General features: G+C 41.1%; 1 protein-coding gene across 1 annotated transcript in view; it reads left to right on the plus strand.

Moving 5' to 3' along the window:
• The window catches only part of cadm1a (cell adhesion molecule 1a), a 521,404-nt gene that overhangs the window by 419,540 nt on the left and 78,385 nt on the right, over nt 1-23,479 (plus strand). Inside the window, exons 4-6 of the mRNA XM_030068792.1 lie at nt 3,612-3,764; nt 4,921-5,058; nt 14,780-14,938. Coding sequence (XP_029924652.1) covers nt 3,612-3,764; nt 4,921-5,058; nt 14,780-14,938 — 450 coding nt within the window. The remainder of the gene's footprint in view (nt 1-3,611; nt 3,765-4,920; nt 5,059-14,779; nt 14,939-23,479) is intronic.

Below are 23,479 nucleotides of genomic sequence, written 5' to 3' on the forward strand. Positions count from 1 at the left end.
AAATTATTTCTGCTCCAAAGTACAGACGAATGATTGCTTACATCATTCCTGTGTACTTAGGTGTAGGTTTTTTTTTTTTTTTTTTAATTAATTAATTTATTCATTTTGCATGTTTAAAAATTGTGTACTAGAGACACATTGGCCAAAAACAATGTGTTCACCCACTTAACCGCTCATTATTTACCCAACAAGGTTATTTCTGCATTCAGTGCAAATTTTTGACAAAAAGTATGCGTTTGCCAAAAAGAAAAGGTCCATTCATTCATGTTTTTGGTGAATAAAAGGTTTCTGTGTGCAGTGCCACAATATAGTTTTGGCATGGTTTTCATGTGACCGCATTCGGTGATTCAGTGAATTAAATTGAATTATTAGGATTAGGACGCTGACCCTTCATTTTAATGAGGGTTAAAGGGGTCTTTTGAGTGAGCTACACTAATTACTTTAGTACATATTCATGTGCCACAATAAGGGCTTTATTGTGTTCGGACAAAAGACAGCAGCGGCTGCGCTAATGAAAACCAGCAACTTAAGATTTTATGGGACTGTTATGACGAACTCGCAGGTTAAAAGACATGTTTTGACATGAAGAGGCTTCCCTGGGGGCGGGAAATTAGCATTTTTAGTCTCTGTGTAAAAAAATAACTACCTCTTTTAAGGGGAAGGTCTGCCTGCTGCAGTTGTCTGCAGATTTTCCTGCTTTATTTGAACCGGCTAATAATTTTTTTTTTTTTTTTTTTGGGTGTGTGTGTAGACATTTCTGATGGTAAAATGAAAGAGGGGGATTTAGCCTTGGGATCAGATGAGGATTTTTTGTTGTTGTTGTTGTTGGGAAAATACAGAAAGTCCAGTGTTGGCAATAGCTTTCCTCTCTTGTTAGCCTGTCATCCAAGAGAATTCTGTTCTTTTTTACCAGCAGTTGTGATGAGACTCCTTTTTTCCTCCCTCCTCTCACTCTCTCAAAGTCCCTTTTTTGACATATGAGGGAGAAATACTTCAGGTATGGCCGTCCAGCAGCGTCGGAGAGCGAGCTTTTCTCCGTCTATTCATCATCGGCGAAATCCTCGCACAGCTGAAATTATATTGTAGCCCGGCGGTTTTTATATCTATTTATGTCTGTTTTTAGGCGATTTGTTCCAGATGTCTCTGTGTTTTACTCTTTATGCCTGTGAAAAAAAAAAAAGGCAGCCCCCGGGAGAAGCACAGAGATAGACAAAGAGAGCGCGGCGAGCAAAAGCCTGGAGTGGCTGTCAATCAGGCTGGAATTTATCAGCACATATCGAAGTGGGATGGAGAGGGCTAGGCTTTCATCTTAACCAGATGTTGTCATTCCACATCACAGCTGATAGTGTGTGCTCTGGAAGGTGGGCAAACAAGGTGAGGCAAGATGAAAGTGGCCACGTAGGAGTGGGAGAATTTATGGACTTATCCTCAGAACTTTATTGTAAATTCTTGCGGAGATCCCAACGTTTCCAAGGATACCGAATATGCTCTGAAATGCTTATAAAGATGGTGCACAAGACATCTAGATGTCTTCATTTTGATGTAATGCTGCAGCCTTAAAGCAGTGGTGGCTCGGGTTTGAATATTTCACTCACTTTAAGGAAAAACTGTGTTTAATCAAACTGTTCTCCAATTCATTTTTCATGTGGCTCATGCAAACAGTTCTTGCTCCTGCGTTTCATCTGGAGGAGTTTTCACATTGTGAAGTCGTGATGAAGCGATGCATATACGCACACTTACACACTCAGCGTCACTTCATCAGCTCCACCTGTCCAATCTGATGCAGTTTAGGTCAGCAGCTCTGCCATAAATTCTACCTTTTAACCCTATAAAGCCATTTTTTATCATATATGATACTCGTTATCAAATAACACATTCTGTTTTCAGTTTAATCAATACTTGACCAAAATACTGTTGTATGCCTTTGGACACTTCCCCTGTTCGCCCTGGACCATACCATTGACACTTCAAGTACTGTCATATATGATACAACAGAAAACCTGTATGTAATAACATATTTTTTGAAAAATCTTTTTTTTTTTTTTTTTTTTTTTTTTTTACATTTTGTTATAGGACTAAATAAAGGGTTCAATTAAAAAAAAAAATGGAATTTTCTGCCAATTCTTTCATTGTTCAGGCTTTATAGGGTTAACAAAGTTTATAATGTTCAGTTTGTGTTGACATTGTGCAGAATGTGTCACTTTAATTCTGTGTTTATTATTGAGGTTGTAGTTTGCAGAGGTCTTGTACTGGACTGCATTATACTAAGAGGTGTTTCTGATTTTTTGTCCTCCCTATTTATATACAACGAGAAGGACAGAATATTGGAAACAGCTGTCGGTAAAGTGCAGTCCAGTCCAACAGCAGCACTAACTATGAGCTCAATGCCAAACATAGAAGTGAATGAACACCTCTGTTACTGTGAAAACAAGAAAAGCTGAGCATTATAGGCAGCAGGAGAGAAAACTTTATAGCACAACAGTTGGATTGGGTTGTATAAGATTGTAAAGGTCGGCCCAATAAAGTGTTTAATACATGCGCACTATGTATGCTATTTTCCTTTTCACACAACCACACCTACACCCAGAAAAAGCAGGACTGTTCAAGGTCTCTTCAGTTCAGGGAAACTTAACTCAAAAGTCTTATCTCAAAAAAAAAAGTCTGAAAAGGTTAAAAAATAAAAAAATCAAAACTGGCAACCTGGTGTGGTTCTTAAAAGGTTTTTCTGGTTTAGAGCATTTCTCGTATTCTTTACAAAGCCATAAAAGGTTCTGCCGTGGAGCAAATCTCAAAATCATCATCTGGCACCATATACAGCCTCTTTTTGGTCAGAGTGTGGAGAGAGATGCTCGAGTCATTTTTTGGTCTTTTTCCATTTCGATATTTGGAAAGTGCCTCTACTTTCATTCACGGCGGCATTTTGTTCCCTTTTCAAGCACATTCTGAAGTTTAAATTAAACCTTTATAATCCTTATGAAGAAATCATGTTTTTTTACCTTATTACATTTGCAGTAGCTAAGGTAATAGGGCATAGCCTTGGTCTCTCCTTCTTTTGTCTCTCGCTGGTGGGATTAACTGTATTAAATTGAATGAACTCACCAAACTAATGCATCTTCCTGGTCTGAATTTCAAAATCTTTTCATTCACTTGACAGCTCTATTTCTGAGTTTATATGGAAAAAAAAAAACCTCCCAAGGATTTAAAAAGCCATTTTGTGAAGACGAAGAAAAAAAAAAAAACAGAAACGGAAAAGAAAAAGATCATTTTCCTGTTTACTACTTAGCAGCAAACATGCACTTCATCTTGTGTTGGTATCATATCGAGGCCGTCCCCCCGTCGTGACCCCCATCATGGCCTCATGTTCGCCCAGCTCTCTAGCCTCCCTTTTATGTTTCCAACAACACAACAACTAAACAAACAGCCTTAAAACCTGCACCTGAATAATTCGTCACAACGGGACTCGGGCTAACCTGCTGTCTTCCCTCTCTGTTTCCCTCGTCTTTCTCGGATAATGCACATGCAGCAGGACTGTGAGTATGGACTGTAGATGTATGTGTGCACGTATGCATGAATACAAGCTCACCCCCTTCCTCTCCGCTCTTCTTCCTCAGCCCTGAAAGACGCTCGCTTCCAGCTGGTGAACTTCTCAGACAATGAGCTGCGGGTGTCGCTGTCTAATGTCTCGCTGTCAGATGAGGGTCGATATGTTTGCCAGCTCTACACAGACCCCCCGCAGGAGGCCTACGCTGACATCACTGTGCTGAGTACGACAATAACACACACATATACACACACAGAGAGATTTCAAAGTGCTATCTGTAGGAGTTTCATCCATATCTTACTTCCAGAAAATGAGGTTTGACCAGTATGGGTTTTGAAGCTGTTTTTTTTTTTTTTTTTTTTTTTTTTAGCCAGTGCTTTGTGCCAATGTTTAATATTTGTTTCCTCGCAGAATTTTATTCTTGGCAGGGTGGAATAGCGTCTGAAACAGCATTTAGCCCACGGGACGCTTCCCAGGCACAAACAACTTGGTTGACGTCGGTTGCTCTTTTCTGACCGATTGTGGGCAGGCAGATGCTCCTGCTGCATCTCAGTCATGGTCTCACGCAGCTACGAGTCTAAACAGGCAAATAATCTGCTTCTGTTGCTTTGATATTGATTCTTAAAACAGCAGATTGTTTGGATGAAGTAACATCACTTGGTAGCATTCATGGAAAATAATCACAGGACAGTCAAAAGGATTAATTATGATTTTTTTTTTTTTTTCCTGTTTTTGATGAAGTGGACCAATACTCCTATGGTCCACTAAAAATCAACCTGCAGTCCACTTTTGGACCATGAGCCATCAGTTGAAAACCACTGCTTTAATCAACAATAAAGCATAACCAGCAGTAGAGATAGTGCTGCAAATTGCACCAGTTACTTTGCTGATATTTTACTTCCGTAGAAATACTGCTGTAAAACTCTACTGAAGTGAAAGTAAAATTACCGACTTAAGAAAAAAATACTCAAAGTAAGTAAGCAAAACATTTATGTAGAAAGGTGATCAAGATCTCATTTACAGGAGCGACCTGAGTATAGCATTTTTTTTTTTTTTTGTGTGAAATCTGATCAAAATGTCACAAGAATCTTTTTCAATTAAGGCCCGAACATAGGCGGCCAGTGTAATGTTGATCTTAATCGATCTGATATTAATCTATCTATAGGTTTCTATATGTCTGTATGAAGTAAATATGTAATCACACATCCCATGGGGGCTGGGTGACACTGACTTTCCATCTTTGTAAGCCTCCCAGTGCAGCTCCTCCTCGCCTACGTCAAAAGTGTCCACATCGAAAAAGGGACCAGAGGTGCACTGAGCGTGCAGAGGCATTATTTCCCTTCCAGTTTACAGGGCTTTGTCTGTGCGTCCTGTTGTAGTTCCTCCAGGTAACCCCATCATCGAGGCCCGCGATGAGATCCTGAGCGAGGGCAATGAGACAGAGATGACCTGCACCGCCATCGGCAGCAAGCCCGCCGCCACCATCAGATGGATGAAGGGAGAAAAAGAGCTTCCAGGTAGGTCGCGTCCACGGGCAAAGCAAAAACCACAATCATGAATCACCACATTTTCTCTCTTCAGCAACAAGGCGCTTGTTCTTGCATTTGGTGTGGAAGGTGGGAGTTTCTTTTGCAAATATTCACTCATCTGTCTGCTATTTGGTCCCTCAGCTGTGCAAAGAATACGAGAAGTGTGTTTGAAACAAACACATTCTGTTGCATGAACCAGAGAAAATAGGCCATGATTTGTCATCTGTAATTAGAAATAACACTCCTCCTGCCTCTAGTGTTTTTCGCTCTTTCTAAAAGGGCGTTTTTAAAACATCTGTTCTGTCAATTTTGGGGGGAGTTTCCCTTCCTGCTTCCTGCGTCCTCTCTTTATCTGCATCAGTGGCACTGCTTTTTAATTGGGCCACTCCTGTGACTTTGAATGCTTTCCATTAAAGTGATATGGATGCGCAGTGGTGGCCAGAGCCTGTTGGCACTGTGACAACTTTCATGCCTTCATCAAAGATAGCTGGGCTTTGGAAGTCAGTGCAGAGCCCAGGGGTGATCAGGCCTCCTGCCAGGCGGCTCCACCTCAGAGCCCCCACGCTGAGCTTTGTCTAGACCTCAACACGAGACTCCTAATCAGAAACTATAGAAGGTTCACCTCCACACCGCAGCACATTCAACTCCGAGTGGTCAGCTGAAATCTGGGCAGGCTGCAATGTGCCAAGGTCAGGGATCGGTTTAAAGCTGGCGGTTAACCCTCTGAAACCGGCACAGACTCACTTGATTTCTTCCAAAAACATGGCGAAAAAGTGCCGGTGACAAATGAGCAAGATTTTACTGAAACACTTGAACAAAAACAATAGCAAAAACAACAACAGGGACGCTGGATTGACATCAGATTTCTTGTGCTTAAGGTGGCTTTCACACCTTCCGTGTTAGTCCAGTGGAATCAAACCCTTGGTTCAGGTTGTTTGAGGTGGTGAGAACGCGATTATCTAACCGTGGGGAAACACTGCTTGAAAGAGGTGAGCTCGGGTCGAATCTCATTTGAAGCAGGAAAGGTCTTTTATAATTATCAATTGGTCATCAAGGAAGGTAAAATACTGTGGAAATACGATGAATCTCCGCAACCATTTAACGAGACATCACCCAGAAACACAGTCAGTACTGCTCAAACAAACCAACATTAGTATGTTGCACAAAAGCTGTAAGACAGTTGCAGGAAGCTAAGTGAATGTCCACCTTATTTACATTGTCTGCCTTGTGATTTAATTTAATTTGAATTAATTCATTTTTTTTTTGTGTTGGTCAGGTCATGTTTGAATAAAAGCACATGATTAATGTAACTGGTTTGGGTTCAATTCTTAATGTAAACGCAATTTTTAATAATGTACCAGGTCAAAAGGTTCCTTGTTAAATTTACAGCATTATTTCTCAGAATTTTTTTTTTTTTTTTTAAATATCCAAGTAAAATTTGTTTTTTAACTGAAATATCCCGGACTGAATCGATATCAAATCAAATCAAATCGAATCTTGAATCGAGATCGAATTGGGACCGTGTAATATTGAATCGAATCGATCTGAAAAATCTGAATTGATACCCAGCCCTACAACAGATCCAAACTAAAAAAAATTAAAAGTGAATCAAACAACTTGCAAACGGACTCTTACATGTGGAGACATGAAAATTATTGAAACTAGAAAACATAACAAGAAAATGACCAACTTAAAATACAACTTTAAAAAAAATCACTCCCAAAAATGGTAGATAACTCAATCAATAAACAAAAAGATAAAGATGGGAAGTGAAAGGGTAACAGGATGAAATAAAAACCTTCAAACTTCCCCTTCCACCAACAAGCACTGGCATGTATTTCCTTGCTTTGCATATGCATATTAAATAGCTCTAGGCGATGCTCAGGCTACTGTGAAACGTGGTCCCACGGTCACCATTAGAAGTACACAGCATCTCATTTAGATGAGATTTCGGCACAGTGGTGCAAACACGAGGCAGTGTCTCTTTATGGGTTGTCTCCATAAAAAGACATTTCAATTGGATTTTTTTTTCCTCTCCGTGCGCTCACCTGGTTTAACCATCAACCTCCCCTTACGGAAAAAAAAAAAAATATACCAATATATTACATGAAATATATTACAATATATTACAATATATTACATTTATTATATGGAATTACAATAAATTTATATGTTATGTATTTGAAAATGTCTTAGTAATACATAGAATAATATACTGGTGAAACACATATAATGCAATATATTTATATATATTGCATCAATAATTTTAATATATGGAATAATACATAAGTAGTTGTGCATTTCAGATATTGCAATATATTGGAAAATATAAAGACTAGTTCCCATATATGGAAATGTATTATCTAATGTATCACATGATATTTTCCAGTATATTGCAATATATTTTTGTTTCGTAAGGGTCTGACACCTGAGGCTGCCTCCTGTGGGTGTTGTATTCACTGCCTCTTCAATTTCCAAACGATAAGAGGCATCATTCACACAACAAGTGGCATCATTTCATGGTTTTCGCGGTTTACTGAATGGCATAAATGAAGAAGATTTGGAGTTTCAGCGTCAGAGAAAAATGTGCAAACTAGCCGGCGTCGCCCCAAAATGGTGCCCACAAGCAAAACCCGGCTATTTCTGATCACGTTATACACCCAGACCTTCGCAAAGAGAGACTGAAAGGGTGACCGATGCTATGGCGGTCAACCAGAGGACCCTTTCATCAGTTATGTCGCTTTTTATGAAACTTCCAAAGCCATGAATGAATGAACTCCTAGTGAAAATTGCGTGTATAGAAACGGTGCTTGGTATTGTTCTGTTGAACCCCAAGGTGAAAGAGTAAGAAGATGAAAGATAAGAGGAAAACAAATGGGAGCGGATGCAGGAGTGCCGACCCAAAATGACTCCAGTGGCTCCGAGTTTTCAGTTCTTTACCTGGCAGACTTATTTCCAATTAAATGTCCCCAGAATTTAAACTTAATTACCTTAAGGGATAATCAGGCTCTCTTAAATATCTGTTAAAGGTTATAATTGTCATGCTTGCCGATGTAAATCCAGCCAACGTTCCTAATATGCAAAGCCCCATTATCCTACTTTTATCTCCTTTCCTGTCACTCCCTCTTGCCGTTCTCTTATCCCGCTTGTTTTGTGATTTAATAACATATGCCCCGAAACTGGTATCTCCAACATATAAGCTTAGACTTAAATGGAAGTCATGAAACAATGTGAGCTCCAGCAGCACAGATTATTCCCTCTCTTCTTCGGAGATGAGAGAGAACGAGAGATACAAAAAGTGGGATAAGCGAGGAAAAAGCCATGCGCAGGGCTCTGTATTGACTGACAGGGACCAGAACAGCCATTAGCCTTAAGTCTTATGAGAAAACCACAGGGTGATTTCAATTACCCTGCTATACCCCAGCAGGAAGACTCTACAAATGGATAAAAGAAAATTTTGGACTTAAAAGTAGGGGGCAAAGTGAAGCAGTGGAAGTGGAGACACTTCTATGTTTAATTTCAAAGGTCACTACTCCCGTCCTGCTTCTTGTGAATGTATTTAAAAATAACAATTAAAGAAGCAAAATGTAAAGTGGGTGCAGAGAGGAAGAGGATTGGCTGGGTTTATGCGCTCTGGGATCTAAGACGGAAGAAGTGCATCATTTTGATCGCACAACCATTCGCCTCTCAGCGACGTCCAGTCACAGCTGAGGGTCCCGCTCCGAGGTCAGGTTTCCAGAGCTAATCCGAGGCTGACTTTGCCAAACAAAGATTTGTCACCGATATACCTTACGTGTTGCTAAGGATTGTGTCGCCCTAAACGTGACTTATTTGCCTCAAAGTGCCGGTTCCATAGAAAGCCGGTCAGAACAGCTGCGTATCACCATACAGGCCCGGTTCCAGACCAAAACGACTTGGGGTGCATCTGAAGCAGCGATGGAAACCAGCGCAGGTGTTGCGGGTCCCGAGCGAGCGCGGTCCCCGATGAGCAGATTATCCTGGAAGGCAGCTGGAAAAAGTTGAAGTGGATGCAGCGTGTCGTTCCTTCTCAGAAACAGTTTGCTGCATGAGTCGGGGTGTGTGTGTGTGTGTGTGTGTGTCGCCGGGAGTCTGGCCTCTCACACACAGACTTCATGACAAATGGGTCTGGACTTCTTAAAAATAGGCCATTTTTATTTAGCCTAACAACTGTGTATTAGTTTCTAATGTAACCAAAACCAATGGCTCCATTGCTTTAAACATTGACTGAGAAAATAAATAAGGATTAGCCAACTGCACGGTAGCAAAAAAAAAAATAAATCTATATGAAATGCAGCGGACTGGGACAACTTATAAACAGCTGTTAATTATTTGTAACTCAGTTTTTTGTGACTAATATCAAATAGGTTTATTATCAGTTAAAATAACCATTTAAAAAGGTTCATTTACCCCGTTCACCTGGCTGATATCTCATCTAAAAATATGTGTAACACAAAGCCATGGCATACACTTGGACTGTGCCAGCAACAGGAGCGCATAAATTAAAATGAATGCCAGCTACACTGATATCTTAACTGCCCCACAACGCTGCCAGGCACTCCAAAATGGCAGATACACTATATTACCAAAAGTATTCGCTCACCTGCCTTTACTCATACTATGAACTGAAGTGCCATCCCATTCCTAACCCATAGAGTTCAATATGATGTCGGTCCACCTTTTGCAGCTATTACAGCTTCAACTCTTCTGGGAAGACTGTCCACAAGGTTGAGGAGAGTGTTTATAGGAATTTTTGACCATTCTTCCAAAAGCGCATTGGTGAGGTCACACACTGATGTTGGTCGAGAAGGCCTGGCTCTCAGTCTCCGCTCTAATTCATCCCAAAGGTGTTCTATCGGGTTCAGGTCAGGACTCTGTGCAGGCCAGTCAAGTTCATCCACACCAGACTCTGTCATCCATGTCTTTATGGACCTTGCTTTGTGCACTGGTGCACAGTCATGTTGGAAGAGGAAGGGGCCCGCTCCAAACTGTTCCCACAAGGTTGGGAGCATGGAATTGTCCAAAATGTTTTGGTATCCTGAAGCATTCAAAGTTCCTTTCACTGGAACTAAGGGGCCAAGCCCAGCTCCTGAAAAACAACCCCACACCATAATTCCTCCTCCACCAAATTTCACAGTCGGCACAATGCAGTCTGAAATGTACCGTTCTCCTGGCAACCTCCAAACCCAGACTCGTCCATCAGATTGCCAGATGGAAAAGCGTGATTCATCACTCCAGAGAACGCGTCTCCACTGCTCTAGAGGCCAGTGGCGGCGTGCTTTACACCATTGCATCCAACGCTTTGCATTGCACTTGGTGATGTGTGGCTTGGCTGCAGCTGCTCGGCCATGGAAACCCATTCCATGAAGCTCTCTGCGTACTGTACTTGGGCTAATCTGAAGGTCACATGAAGTTTGTAGCTCTGTAGCAATTGACTGTGCAGAAAGTCGGCGACCTCTTTGCACTATGCGCTTCAGCATCCGCTGACCCCTCTCCGTCACTTTACGTGGCCTACCACTTCGTGGCTGAGTTGCTGTTGTTCCCAAACGCTTCCATTTTGTTATAATAGAGCTGACAGTTGACTGTGGAATATTTAGGAGCGAGGAAATTTCACGACTGGATTTGTTGCACAGGTGGCATCCTATGACAGTTCCACGCTGGAATTCACTGAGCTCCTGAGAGCGGCCCATTCTTTCACAAATGTCTTGTTTCACAGTCTGCATGCCTGAGTGCTTGATTTTATACACCTGTGGCCAGGCCAAGTGAGTAGGACACCTGATTCTGATCATTTGAATGGGTGAGCGAATACTTTTGGTAATATAGTGTACTTGGATCAGATTTATTATGCATAGTTCAGATATTTCTGTGTGTTAGGTAACAGCAGAGCCATTCAAGGAACATGTAAAACCACCCCGCATCCAGTCAGGCAGGATAAAAAATATCACAAAATAAAACCCTTACTTAACTTTATAACAGTATAATATACCTGTGTCAACTGTAATGTCATGACATCTATCAATAAATCAATTAATTAATCATTCTGGTTACCATTTTGACTCATTACCTTGCACAGATAGACTTCATTGTAGGACTGAGCAGCAAACGGCGGCTCTGAGGTCAGTGCTGCAGGTTTCTCTGCTGTTTGAAGCTCATTATCAAGACTGTGATGGTGGCCTCCATAGGGGGCGCCGGCGAGCGTCCTCTCTGCTTGTCCCACACACAGGGCAGGGACGCTGCTTCACCTCAGGGAGCTCAGATGGAGTCCTGATCTGCTCGGGAGCTTTCACTCCGTCTCCTTCCTTCTTACCTGGAGAATCCTCCATTAGAACAGCAGCCCACCAAGGTGTGACACACCTGGCTGTTAAAGGGGACGGGAGACGGCGCTCTGATTGGTTCACTGCATGTTACGCCCAAAACACAGCCAGGATTCATGAAGAGGCTCAGTTTAAGCCTTTAGAGCCAGGAGCCTGCAGCAACCAGCCTTTTGTCCACTGTTGAAATATCAAAAGTGGACTTGGACACAAACTAAACACACGTGCACCACGCTCTGCAGACCGTGCACTGAGAGTGACGTGATCCAGCTCCCGTGATGTTAAATGGCGCTTTTCCACTAGCACCTATTTGGCTCTACTCGATTTCGGTGGTTTTCCATTACAGCTGAGTACCACCTCATTAGGCCGTTATTGTAAATAAGAGTCTGCTCTTAATTAACTTGCCTAGCTAAATAAAGGTTGATGATGATGATGATGATGATGATCGCACCGTCCAGCTCCCTCTGGATTCTTTGGGCCGCCACCGAGCACAGAAAAGTCTCCACCTCTTCATTTGACCACGGTGCCGGTTTGCTTGCCATTTTCCGACTTTGCCAACTTCAGCGATGATCAATGCGCACGGTCGCTGTTGCCAGTTTTTTTTTTTTTTAAATCGCGGGTTTGGCTTTCGTGAATGAGTCGCTCTCATGTGTCGTCGCTCCCTGTCTGATCAGTGGCCTGCACGGCGTTTATGTCACATTTTCGGATCGACTCAGCTCGGATGGAACCCCAGCCGAGTATAGTACCTGTTAGCAGATACCACCACCTGATGGAAAACCTTACAAACCGAGTCGAGTTGAGTCGAGTCGAGCCGAGTAGGTGCTAGTGGAAAAGCGCCAATAGTAAATAACACACGGCTCTCAACCAATCAGATGGCCCAGACAGACACCTTTGTCGTATAATGCTGTATCAGAATCAGAATTAGAATCAGAATACTTTATTGATCCCCAGGGGGAAATCACTTTTTGTTACAATAACAACTCCCACTCAAAGTGTAAAGTAAAAAGAGCAAATAGTCAAAAAAAAAATAAAGAAAGGAATATAAATATAAATATAAATATATATATAGAATAAAAAAGAAAGAAAAAATATATGTACAAGTGCAAACATGGACAGGAGTTATTGCACTATAGGTTATTGCACATAAGTATGGTATTGAATATTGCACAGAGGGAATTTGCACAAGAGTTAGTTTATGGTATAAATGCTACACAGCACCCAGTCTGCTGAGGCTCCATCCATCTGACTCCAGCGTGGTGTGTTCTTCAAGAAGAAAGCGAGCGATCCCGCCGCCCAGGGCTGGGGTAAAGACATCTCTTCACTGCTGTTTAATGTCTGTTCAAATACTTTATTGTGATTCTGAACGAACCCTTCGGATTCCCATTTCAGGCGTTTACATGCATCTGAAGCCCCGGCGGCTTTTATTTATGACAAGCTGGTCCTTTTGCAGCAGGCACATCACACGGCTTTGTTTCCCCGACATCCAAAGAGACAGTTGTCACCACGGTGATGGCATTACCGCAGCGGTAGGGAAGCAGGTAGTGTCTGGTTTTGGTCGGTATTTGACAAACAAGAAATATGAAGTAATGGATACATGAAGTGTGTGTCATTTAATTTTAACCGTTCGTATGAAGACAGATTTTCCCCCCGCTGCTGCATTCCGCTTTGCAGAGTCTCATCAGTTTTCTCTCTCTCTCTCTCTCTCTCTCTCTCTCTCTCTCACTCTCTCTATTTGTTTTATTGACGTGACACAAATACACTTGTGTAGCAGACTGTTAAGAAGTGGGACAACAGGGGTAAAAATAATCAATCTCTCTTTTGCTACTCCACTGTGCGGCACTGTCTGCAGTTATTCCTCTTATTTTCTGCGACGGCGATGAGGCAGCTTATTTGTTGCACTGGAGAGTGTATTGTATGTGAGATATTACAGAGCTAATCAAAGGAGGGTCGCTTTACAGGGCTCATGTCTGACAGTACGCTGCAGAAGACGGCCACACAGTATATCCTGCGTCACACGGCGTGCTTGGTGACTCACAGGCACACAATGGGCCCTGACAGCGGGCGATTTTTATCCGATTGTTTGACCTCCCGGACGGACGCCCCGCTCACCTCCACTCTACATATTTTACAAGGTCGCCGGGCAGAAAGGAGGCTCGACTCGCCGCTGCACAATGCCCGTCTTTGTCCGCCCTTAAACAGCAATATTTCATTCCTCAAGCAGCCTTGACTGCAGCGCCTTCGGTCGTTTTCAGTTTTCAGGCAAAACTTTGGCGTACTTTGGCTTTTCGCCACGTGGCTTTACAGAGCCAGCGAGACCAGAATGAAAAACAAGCAGGAAACAAACCGTAATTTAAAAAATAAATAAATAAATAAATATATGTATGCTTGGGTGTGTGCATGTGTGTCCATGTGTGCCGATGTAAGTTTACAGGATCAATAAATAAGTGATAGAGCTGCAGTTAGCAAGAGGAGCTCAGAAATCGCTCCTGCAGGGGAGTCAGGGAGGGGAATCTGTTCTCAGTTTTCTGCTTTATTTCTGTGCCTTCTTTATCGCTCTAGCAATAACTAAGAAAAAATAAGTTTTCATTTTTAAAGACCCACTCCATTCAAAAACAGGTTCTCTTTTTGATTTAGATAGATAGATAGATAGATAGATAGATAGATAGACAGATAGATAGATAGATAGATAGATAGATAGATAGATAGATAGATAGATAGATAGATAGACAGACTTGATTGATCCTAAATTGCAAAATTCTTAAATTATCATATTACAGCAACAATTTATGGAGACATTGTATATGAACATTAATACACAAAATATACCTATCAACAATATATATCTGTCTATCTATATCTTTATATATCTATCTATATCTTCATATATCTATACATGTATATAGATATATGTGTGTATGTCCACATCTGTATCTATCTGTATCCATATCTATATCTATCTGCATATATGTGTGTTTGTGTTTGTGTGCAAAATAAGAAGCTATATCAAAAAATATGAGAAAATACATACTACTGCTATACCATTACACCATAAGTATAATAAAATATATTAGTAGAATATCTGTAGAATACATACACATAGATACAACATATATTCATGTGTGTTCATAGTCTCACATTGTCAATGAGAACTAATAACCTAGAACAGGTACTTTCGAGCCATTTTCAGTAGCTTATGAAACATTTGTGTGACGTAAGGATATAAAACAATGATTTGATAACCAGAGATTTTTTTTTTTTCTAAGGATTTCGAGTGTGTCTGGAGGGTTTCTTCTAAGCATCTCGCTCTTAATTATGCGAATTGGAATAAATGTGTATCTCTGTGTTGAAGCCCGTCTCTCCTTGTTTTTTTTTCTCCCCAGGCAAGCCCAAAGTTGAGCTGACCTACGACAAGATGTACACAGTAACCAGCCGGCTGACGTTCACCGTCAGCAAGGAGGACGACGGCGTGCCTGTCGTCTGCATCGTAGACCACCCGGCAGTCAAGGACTTCCAAGCACAGAGATACCTGGAGGTGCAGTGTAAGTACCCGTACTCTAAAGATGCATTATGCAAGGTTTCTATTTAAAAAAAAAAAAAAAAAAAAAAAAAAAAAATCCAGCTGTCTTGTCCGCTTAAATCACAAAGCGAAAAGCTGCAGCACACGAGAGCATCGCCACCCCTGCAAATTAAGGCGCCGCAGATTATGCACCGAAATTCTGGGGGAGACGTACTTCCATCTTCATGCACAGGAGGAGGTGATGAGTCCGAACCTACAAGTGCACATACATGAGCATCTTTAAAAAAAAAACAGACAAATGCAAGGTGCCCCGTTAGCTCCAGGCGAGATTTGCCCACTTTTTGTCGAAAGCATCGGATCATAGCGTGGATTTAATCGGAAATTTCACAACTGAGTGGCCTGCTGGGATCTGTAATGCTTTTATCAATAGAGGTCATGAGATCCTACATGATGAGCTGACATATCAAGAAGTACACAAGACCCTTAAAGTAACTTAAATACAAGTTACTGTCAATTAAACCTGCTCCTGAATCCCAGTACCGGGCGTCGGGTTCTGTCACTTGGACCATTTTTCTATTCTATATACACTGTTTTTTATATATATATATATATATATAGAGAGAGAGAGAGAGAGAGATAGATATATAGAGATAGATAGATATAGATATAGATATAGATATAGATAGATATAGATATTGATATAGATATAGATATACCATTTGTATTTGTATAGGCTGTTTATACATATATTTTTTATATTTATTTATATATATTTATATTATATATATACTACTTATATTTATAGGCTGTATATTTAGATTTATTTTATATATACTGTTTATAGTTATACATACTGTTTATATTCACACATATTGTTTATACATTTACATATACTGTTTATACTTACATATCTTCTATTTTATATTTACACTTCTTTTTTACCTTGCTTTATTTTTTTATTTAGACTTATACCGGGACCTGAGTGCTAATTTCGTACCACTAGCATGTAAATGTGAGCTGGTATGACAATAAAGTTCCTTGAATCCTTGAATCTTTGAATCCTTAAAAAATAGATTTGACCGGACAAGAGGCATTCCATGAGTGCTGATGTTCAGTATAACAACACTCTGGCATTTTACTGTTATACTAATGTTTCACTGCACCTTCCAAGTGCCTCCACCTGGCATTAATTGCATCAGCCGAACACCACAACAGTGCAAAGATGGACTCGTTTCTTAAAATAACATCAGAGTAATTATGAAGTGTTGTCAGAAGAGGATGATGATGATGGGGAGAAAAGAAAAGCACGGATGCTGCTGCTTTCTCTCTCTTTTTTTTTTTGTTTTTGTTTTTGCTTTTGCCTCCGCTGTTGACTGTGAGGCAGCGCTGCCTCTGCCTTGCAAACAGTTTCCAGGTCAAGAAAGTCCCATGAGTGGAAACTGTGGTGGAAACCTTCAGGCGAGCTGGCTCACGGTCGGGGAAACTGTTTATGTTCAGTTCGGCTGCATGAATTTTGAGCAAACTATTTGTGCTGGTGGGGCTGAAAATTGATTTTAAATAAATAAGTCATATGCTGTTGTCGCACATTACTGTTACTTGATAAATGGTGGTGTTTGTAAAAGTGTTGTATAAAAACAATCTCACACTCAAGGCTGTGCTGTTACACTGAATATCTTTAGTCGAATTGCAGTCGTGCTGATATACACTGCAACAGCTTAAATAAACTCCAATGACATCAGAGGAAAAGCTTGAAAGACAAGTTCATTCCTACCCTGATCTAGTTTAGCATGGTCTCTTCTAATCCATAAATTATGATTAGACCATAATTCTGGTCTTGGCAGAAACTCCCTCAAAAAAAAAAAAAAAAGTATTATACATTCCCAAACCCCTCTTCAGACCCTAACCATAATCATTCTCCGGCCATGTGACGCCCTCCCAGCCTCCATCCTAAAATGTTCCTTGAGGAAGAGATGGAGACAGAAGTCAATAAACAAAATATTAAATGTCAGTATTAATAGATTTTGCTGCTACGAGTGCTGGCTTCCAGGCTTCCCACCAGTCCTCATGGACCCCATCAGTCCTCGCTGTGGATAACTCCGTCGAAAATATGTCTATATATGAAGTACACCACTGGTGCAATGACAGCAAATTTGGGGGTATCCATCTGATTGCCAGGCTCCTTTTAGCTTTTTAGCTGTGTCATATTTAGATTCAAATTTGAATCATCACTTAATAACATTATCTGACGACAACACATTCAATGTGAGCCTATCAGTTTGGAAATTATCTTAGTTATCTGCTCCCAGAGGATATGGCCAGAGACCATAGATAGATAGATAGATAGATATACTTTATTGATCCCAACCAGGGAAATTCTGGTGTTCCAGCAGCAACAGTAGAAACATATAATAAAGTTAAATAAAATAGAATAAAGGGTAAATATTTACAATAAAGACTAAAAACTAAAAATATACAATAAGGGCTAACCTACGAAAAAGAGATATGAGATGTGAAATATACAGATGGTAATGAATGTGAAATGAAATATACAGATGGAACTGAAGTATATACATGATTGTATAGATAAGGAGAGTTAGCATGAAACCCCGAGAACCAAGAACCAAGTGGCAGAACCCGACGCCCGGTACTGGGATTCAGGAACTAACCGACTTGATTCGGCCTCTTAAGGAATCACCACTTCCCCTCCAATCTGAAAAACACTGTGAATGTATATTAACCTGGGATGTAATATATAGATAATAAATAATAAATAAACAGTTAAGGTAAGGTGGTACTTCATCCCGGAGAGTGAACAAAATCAACCTCAACATGTCACGTCCCTTGTGTACAGTGCCCACAATCAAATAAAAAGGTAAACTTTTCACGTTCAGGACGTGGCCTCCGCCTCAGTCTTAGGCTTCGGATCCTGTTGTCTATGCAAAAGGTTAAATACCTCCCGAAGCCGACTTGAAAGCCTTGACTTTCGGCTCTTTGGCATGCCACTGTAACGTCATGTCTTTGTGTTCCTGGTGCGTCCCAGTTTTCTTCTTCCCAAAAAAAAAAAAAAAAAAAAAAAAAAAAAAAAGATCTTAGATTCTCCATCTGACCTTTCCCTGGGAGAGTGAGAAGAGGAGATGAGCTCATCTACAGTGGCAGCATGGCATTTTGCTGGCCTCTGATAACAGGGGCGCTTGCATGGACCACCCATCTCACCGCCTCACGCCGATTCATGCAGGGGGGCGGCTGTCATGCTCTCTGCATACTGTAATGGACACCAAACAAGCGGATCCCAGCGGCTCTGCAGTCCACCTTTTCTTTAACCTCGCCAATTTACAATTTAATATGGCATTTGGAGCATGTAGGGCTGCAGACTAATATGTATGAGACATATTCAGAGAAGCGATAATCGACAAATTGCACCTGCGACGGCTGTAAAATCCCGTTCCTTTGAGTTCTCTGCTTTGTTTTCTGCGTTCACAATACACCGAAATGCAATTGTGCTGTGTTGCCCGGGTAGGTGATCGGTGTCGAAATTGTCGAGTGCATGGAATGCAGTCTGTGGCAAGAAACGGGGGGTGGGAAATAATAATAACCCATTGTCGGGGGACAGGGAAATTAAATAAGCCTGTAATATTTATGGCTGTAAGCAAAGCAAGCTGTTTTGCTCCACTGCCTGGTTGTTTCTCCCTTAAGGTCACTAGTTCAGCCGGCCTCTGAGAGATGGATCGTCCCATCTCGAGTGCTTATGAGGTGAGGCGCACATTAAAGCAAATAATTCAGTTAGCATAATGATAACGGGCCTCCTGCGCACGATAGGCCCTATTTCATCATCGGCGAACCGGCTGTATCAGGATCTGACCGAGCTGTTTGTGTTTTTCCATCAACCGGAGACAAGAAAGCTCCAGCACAACAACTCCAGGCTACCGAAAACAGCCTATAGACGCGCGGTGTCCTTCATGTTTATAGATTTAAGACGACAAGGTCGGATGACATTGTGAGTGAAGGAGAAGTTGCAGGACGCCGTGTACTGCCCAGAGTGAAAACAAAACCAAAGGGTTGCTCTCTAAATCCATGCATGCCCACCGAGCAGAAGGCTTGGCACCTTGCCCATCCGCTGTCCATCACCGGGGCTGAGCGCTCACCTCTGACAGGTTGTGATTTAGACAGATGGATCGCCCCGACACGTGTTACTCGTTGCCGGGAAGGTCAGACAGCAGTGGTGCAACTTTACCGGCAGCTTTGAAATCATAACTCACCCTGATTTTCATGTCTACAGGCTGTTTTAAAAAACAAGTATTATAATTGTGAGCTCAGGGTATAATACTGGCAAAAAAAAAAAAAAAAAAAAAAAAACAAGTATAATTTGCATCACAATAGGTAAACTGTAATTATACCATAGTTGTTGAGCAATCAAACTGCTGTGAGAGACTACTCAGCTCTAGAGGCATTTATCTACGGCATCTTATGTACTGTGGGGGAACTCCCACAATAAAGGCAACACAGGAATAAACAAAGAGAAACAGAGTGTGCTGAAAGCGAGCGTATCCATGCACGGCTGATCCCTCGGCTAATTTAAGGTCCCATATGAGTCAGTTTTCAGCTCGAGATAAAAACAATGCTTACCTGAGATGCATGTCTTTTGACTGCGGGAGGTAACAGGCTCAGAAATTTCCTTAGCCAAATCAGATTTTGCCGAGACGATGACCATTTGATGTTTTATTGATATCAGTCCGGACAAGTCATGCATAGAAAACACATCTATTAAATGATGCGGCATGACGAAGGGTTTGATTGGGTGGACTAGATCTGCCTTTGTGTTCGCTGCTGCACGCATTTGGTTGCATAAATCACTGCTGCACATACATAGTTTCAATGGGATAAACATAATCCCCCTCCCCAGAACATTAAAATATATCTTAGCAGGTGGAGCTGGGGAGGAGGAGGGGGGGTTTACAGCTGCAACTGTAATGCACAGAGAAGAAGCAACCTGCCAAGGTAAGCTGACGTGTCGTTTAAAAGGCTTTGAGTTTAGGAAGTGAGATGGTGATTGGTTACTTCTGAAAAATGTACTCGTCAGAACCCAATCAGCTTATATGGCACCTGGAGAGTCTCCTGACTGAACTCGCTTTGCCTTTTCCTTTTTTTTTTTTTTTTATCAATTCACAGACTTTCTGGCAATCAGAAAATGCACTGGCACAAGTTTCACTGTTGATAGACCGCGTTCATAATAATAACCAGAGCAATCACAATCAATTACAATCAATCATAATCAATCATAATCAGACGCAACAGAGTCACATCATTATATCTGAGCATTTAAAATCTCTATACGACACCTGCAAGGATTTTATCAGCCAGCCATTTGCAAATATGGAATAATGAGAGGGATAACTGAAACAACACACAAGGATTTCTGGTTAAATGGTCAAAACTCGTGTAACTTCTTTAATTTTTAGAGATAAAAAGCACTTTAACAGTGAAATTACCAACGCTCTTATGCCTAAATAGGCCTAAATTCACAGTCCCTTTCAGTGTTCCTCCCAGTTTCTTCCAGATTTAGGGTTAGGGTTAGGATTAGGATTAGGGGCAGCCCCTAGAGCCTAACATGAGCAAACGTACTGTAAATAGAAATCTAAAGGGGGCAGGATCAATTAAAAAAAAAAAAAAAAAAAAAAAAAAAAGATTATAGTTACAGTTCAATAGTACATTCATGCAACTGCTGGGTCAAAAATACTTTTACTGGATGTAGCAGGTTGCACGGCATACTTTATTATGTTATTCATATATGTGAGGGAGTGTTTTTACAATCTCCCCAAAGTTCAAACTAGGACTGGGCGATATGAACAAATTCAAAAACCAGGATATCTTTGACTGAATTCCTTGATATTAATATTGCAATGATACTGAAGGGATGGGAACTGGTGCTCTCTTTAGATTTTTAAACGCAAGAGATTTTCGATAAACTATCATTAGTAATGTGGATCTGATAATGAAACAGAAAGAAAGTTCATAAAATTGCATCACTTTCCTTAAATGCAGCTTATGCCATGCCACAGTATTATAACATCGCAAACGTCAAGACAATATCTTGCCTCATGCGACTATATCAAAATAAAAGCCCTAGCTCTGAGTGTAGTCGTTGTCCATGGGTGTTTTTTTGTGTATGCTCCTCAGCTAAAATAATATAATATATAGCAAAGCACTATTTATCGGAAATAGACTGTATGTGAGAATATCATAATCACAAATTGTGGGTAGAGTCTGTCCTTATATGAGAAAAATTCATTTCCCTTATTTGAGATGTCGTAGATTAGCCCTGTTTACACAAAGTAGATTCTGTTGTCTGATGCAGGCACAGGTGGGAAATCCTCTCCACCCACAGAAAGAGAGGAACTGAGCATCAAATCCAAAAGTGTCTCTCAAACAGGATGGAGTCAGCCATGCGTCCAGCCTGAATCACCAACATCAGACCATTCGCCTCGCTCCTCCTTCAGTATTCTTTGGTACAACGTAATCACGGCCCAGTGAGATTAAAGCAGAGACGAGTGCAGTTTTCTTGTTACTGAGGATTTGACTTTTGACTCTTTAAAATGCCGCCTGCTCTGTGTGTTTTTGGCTCCGGACCCAAATTCATCAAGCTGTCTCAACTTAATATTGGTGAGGACACAGCAAAGGAAGAGTACCCTCCCCAAGCTAGGATTTCATGAGCATAAGCTCATTTTAATCCAAATGTAGTCAATGTCACAAGAGGAGAAAAACAGGGATGGAAGGGTCTGAGAGTGCCGGGCCCTTCAGCGGTCTGGATCCACTAACCAGACTGTCCATCACAGCCAGAGCGAGGGGTATAGAGGCCGTGCGATCTGTCCAGCGTCAGCCAGCCATGTTAATGGATGAGCCAAAGGTTGTTTCTGACAGAGGAAAAAGGTCAGCGGCCAGCCTGGCAAGGCCGGTGAACTGTTGACAAACTGCACCTCAGAGAAGTGAGCGGAAAATAGGAGAAAATGGGACAGCCATAACATATCACCATCTTTAAAACAGCTTCAGTCTGAAACTCTTTAATTACCCCGTGACCAACTTTAAACATCAGACCAGTGAAGCCGGATCAACATCAGTTTTTTTTTTTTTGAGGTTTAAATGCTTATGAAAGGAATCTGAATGCATGAAGACTCTGGGAGTATTTCACCCTAAACCCTGCAAAGATGAGGACTGGCTGTAAGATTTGTAAAGCGGACCTCACATATCACAGAGCACAAACATCTGAAAAAAAGGCCTGTTGGACTTGTGGGTGATGCAGACTCGACCAGGTAAAATAATTAGCCTCTCAGCTAGCCAACGGCAGGAGTCGTAGCGGCCTTAGCCTCTTCCACCTGGGACTCGCCGTCTGGACTCGCCATCTCTCTGAGTCGATGTACGGCTTCGTTACAGCAAAGAAAACTTTTAGAAAAATGCGGATGTGAGACCCAGGTCTGCGTGTTAATTTTGCTCATGTAAAAATAAAACTGCATGTACAACTGGAGACATTATCATAATGCAGGTTAACTCTCAAGCTGTTTCCAGGTCCAGTCTGATGCAGTTCAGCTCAGCAGCTCTGCCATAAATTCTACCTTTTAACAAAGTTTATAATGTTCAGTTTGTGTTGACGTTGTGCAGAATGTGTCACTTTAATTCTGTGTTTATTACTGAGGTTGTAGTTTGCAGAGGTCTGCTACTAGACTGCATTATACTGAGAGGTGTTTCTAATTTTTTGTCCTCCGTATTTATATAGAATGAGGGGGACAGAAAAGTGGAAACACATCTCAATAAAGTGCAGTCCAGTCCAACAGCAGCACTAACTATGAGCTCAATGCCAAACATAGAAGTGAATGAACACCTCTGTTACCGTGACAACAAGAAAAGCTGAGCATTATAGGCAGCAGGAGAGGAAACTTTATGGCAAAACAGCTGGATTAGATTAGATTAGATTATACAGGTGGAGCTGATAAAGTGACCACGGAGTGTATATCAAATCTCCAAGTAAATTTAAAAGCTTGATAGCTAAATAAGAGCAATTTAGTAATCGTGCAGTTAAATGTCCAATTAGTCGACTAATCGTTTCAATAGTCAATGACTAGTCGTCTATCAAAATAGTCATTAGAATACAACATTCGCATGCCTTTCACAAGCATGCAGCGCTTTGAAACCTGAGCAAATTCACTTGATTTCTTTCCAAACATGGGACAAAAGGTGAGGAGCCAATAAGCAAGAACCAAAAATTAAAGTCATTACTACTATGAACTGTCACGCTCAGAAAAGTTTTTAAAAAATGACAAGAAGACAATTTATAATTATAAATATGTGTATATATGTTCAAGTCCAAGAAAATTATCATTAAATTACCACACACAAAAAAAGGAAACGTAAAAGAAATGAAGTGAATTCTTGTTTGGACGGTGAACTGGAACCTTTTCGGAAAGCCTGCCCTGGGTTTAGGAGCTCCATCTTTATTTTGCAGGACTCTCCAGCATTTTCCCCCGTTGATGTCCTCAAGATTGAAACACTTTGTTATTGCTGCCAGCGCGGAGGT

The sequence above is a fragment of the Myripristis murdjan genome, chromosome 14 (genome assembly GCF_902150065.1).
Source record: "Myripristis murdjan chromosome 14, fMyrMur1.1, whole genome shotgun sequence".
In the NCBI taxonomy this organism is placed as follows: domain Eukaryota; kingdom Metazoa; phylum Chordata; class Actinopteri; order Holocentriformes; family Holocentridae; genus Myripristis; species Myripristis murdjan.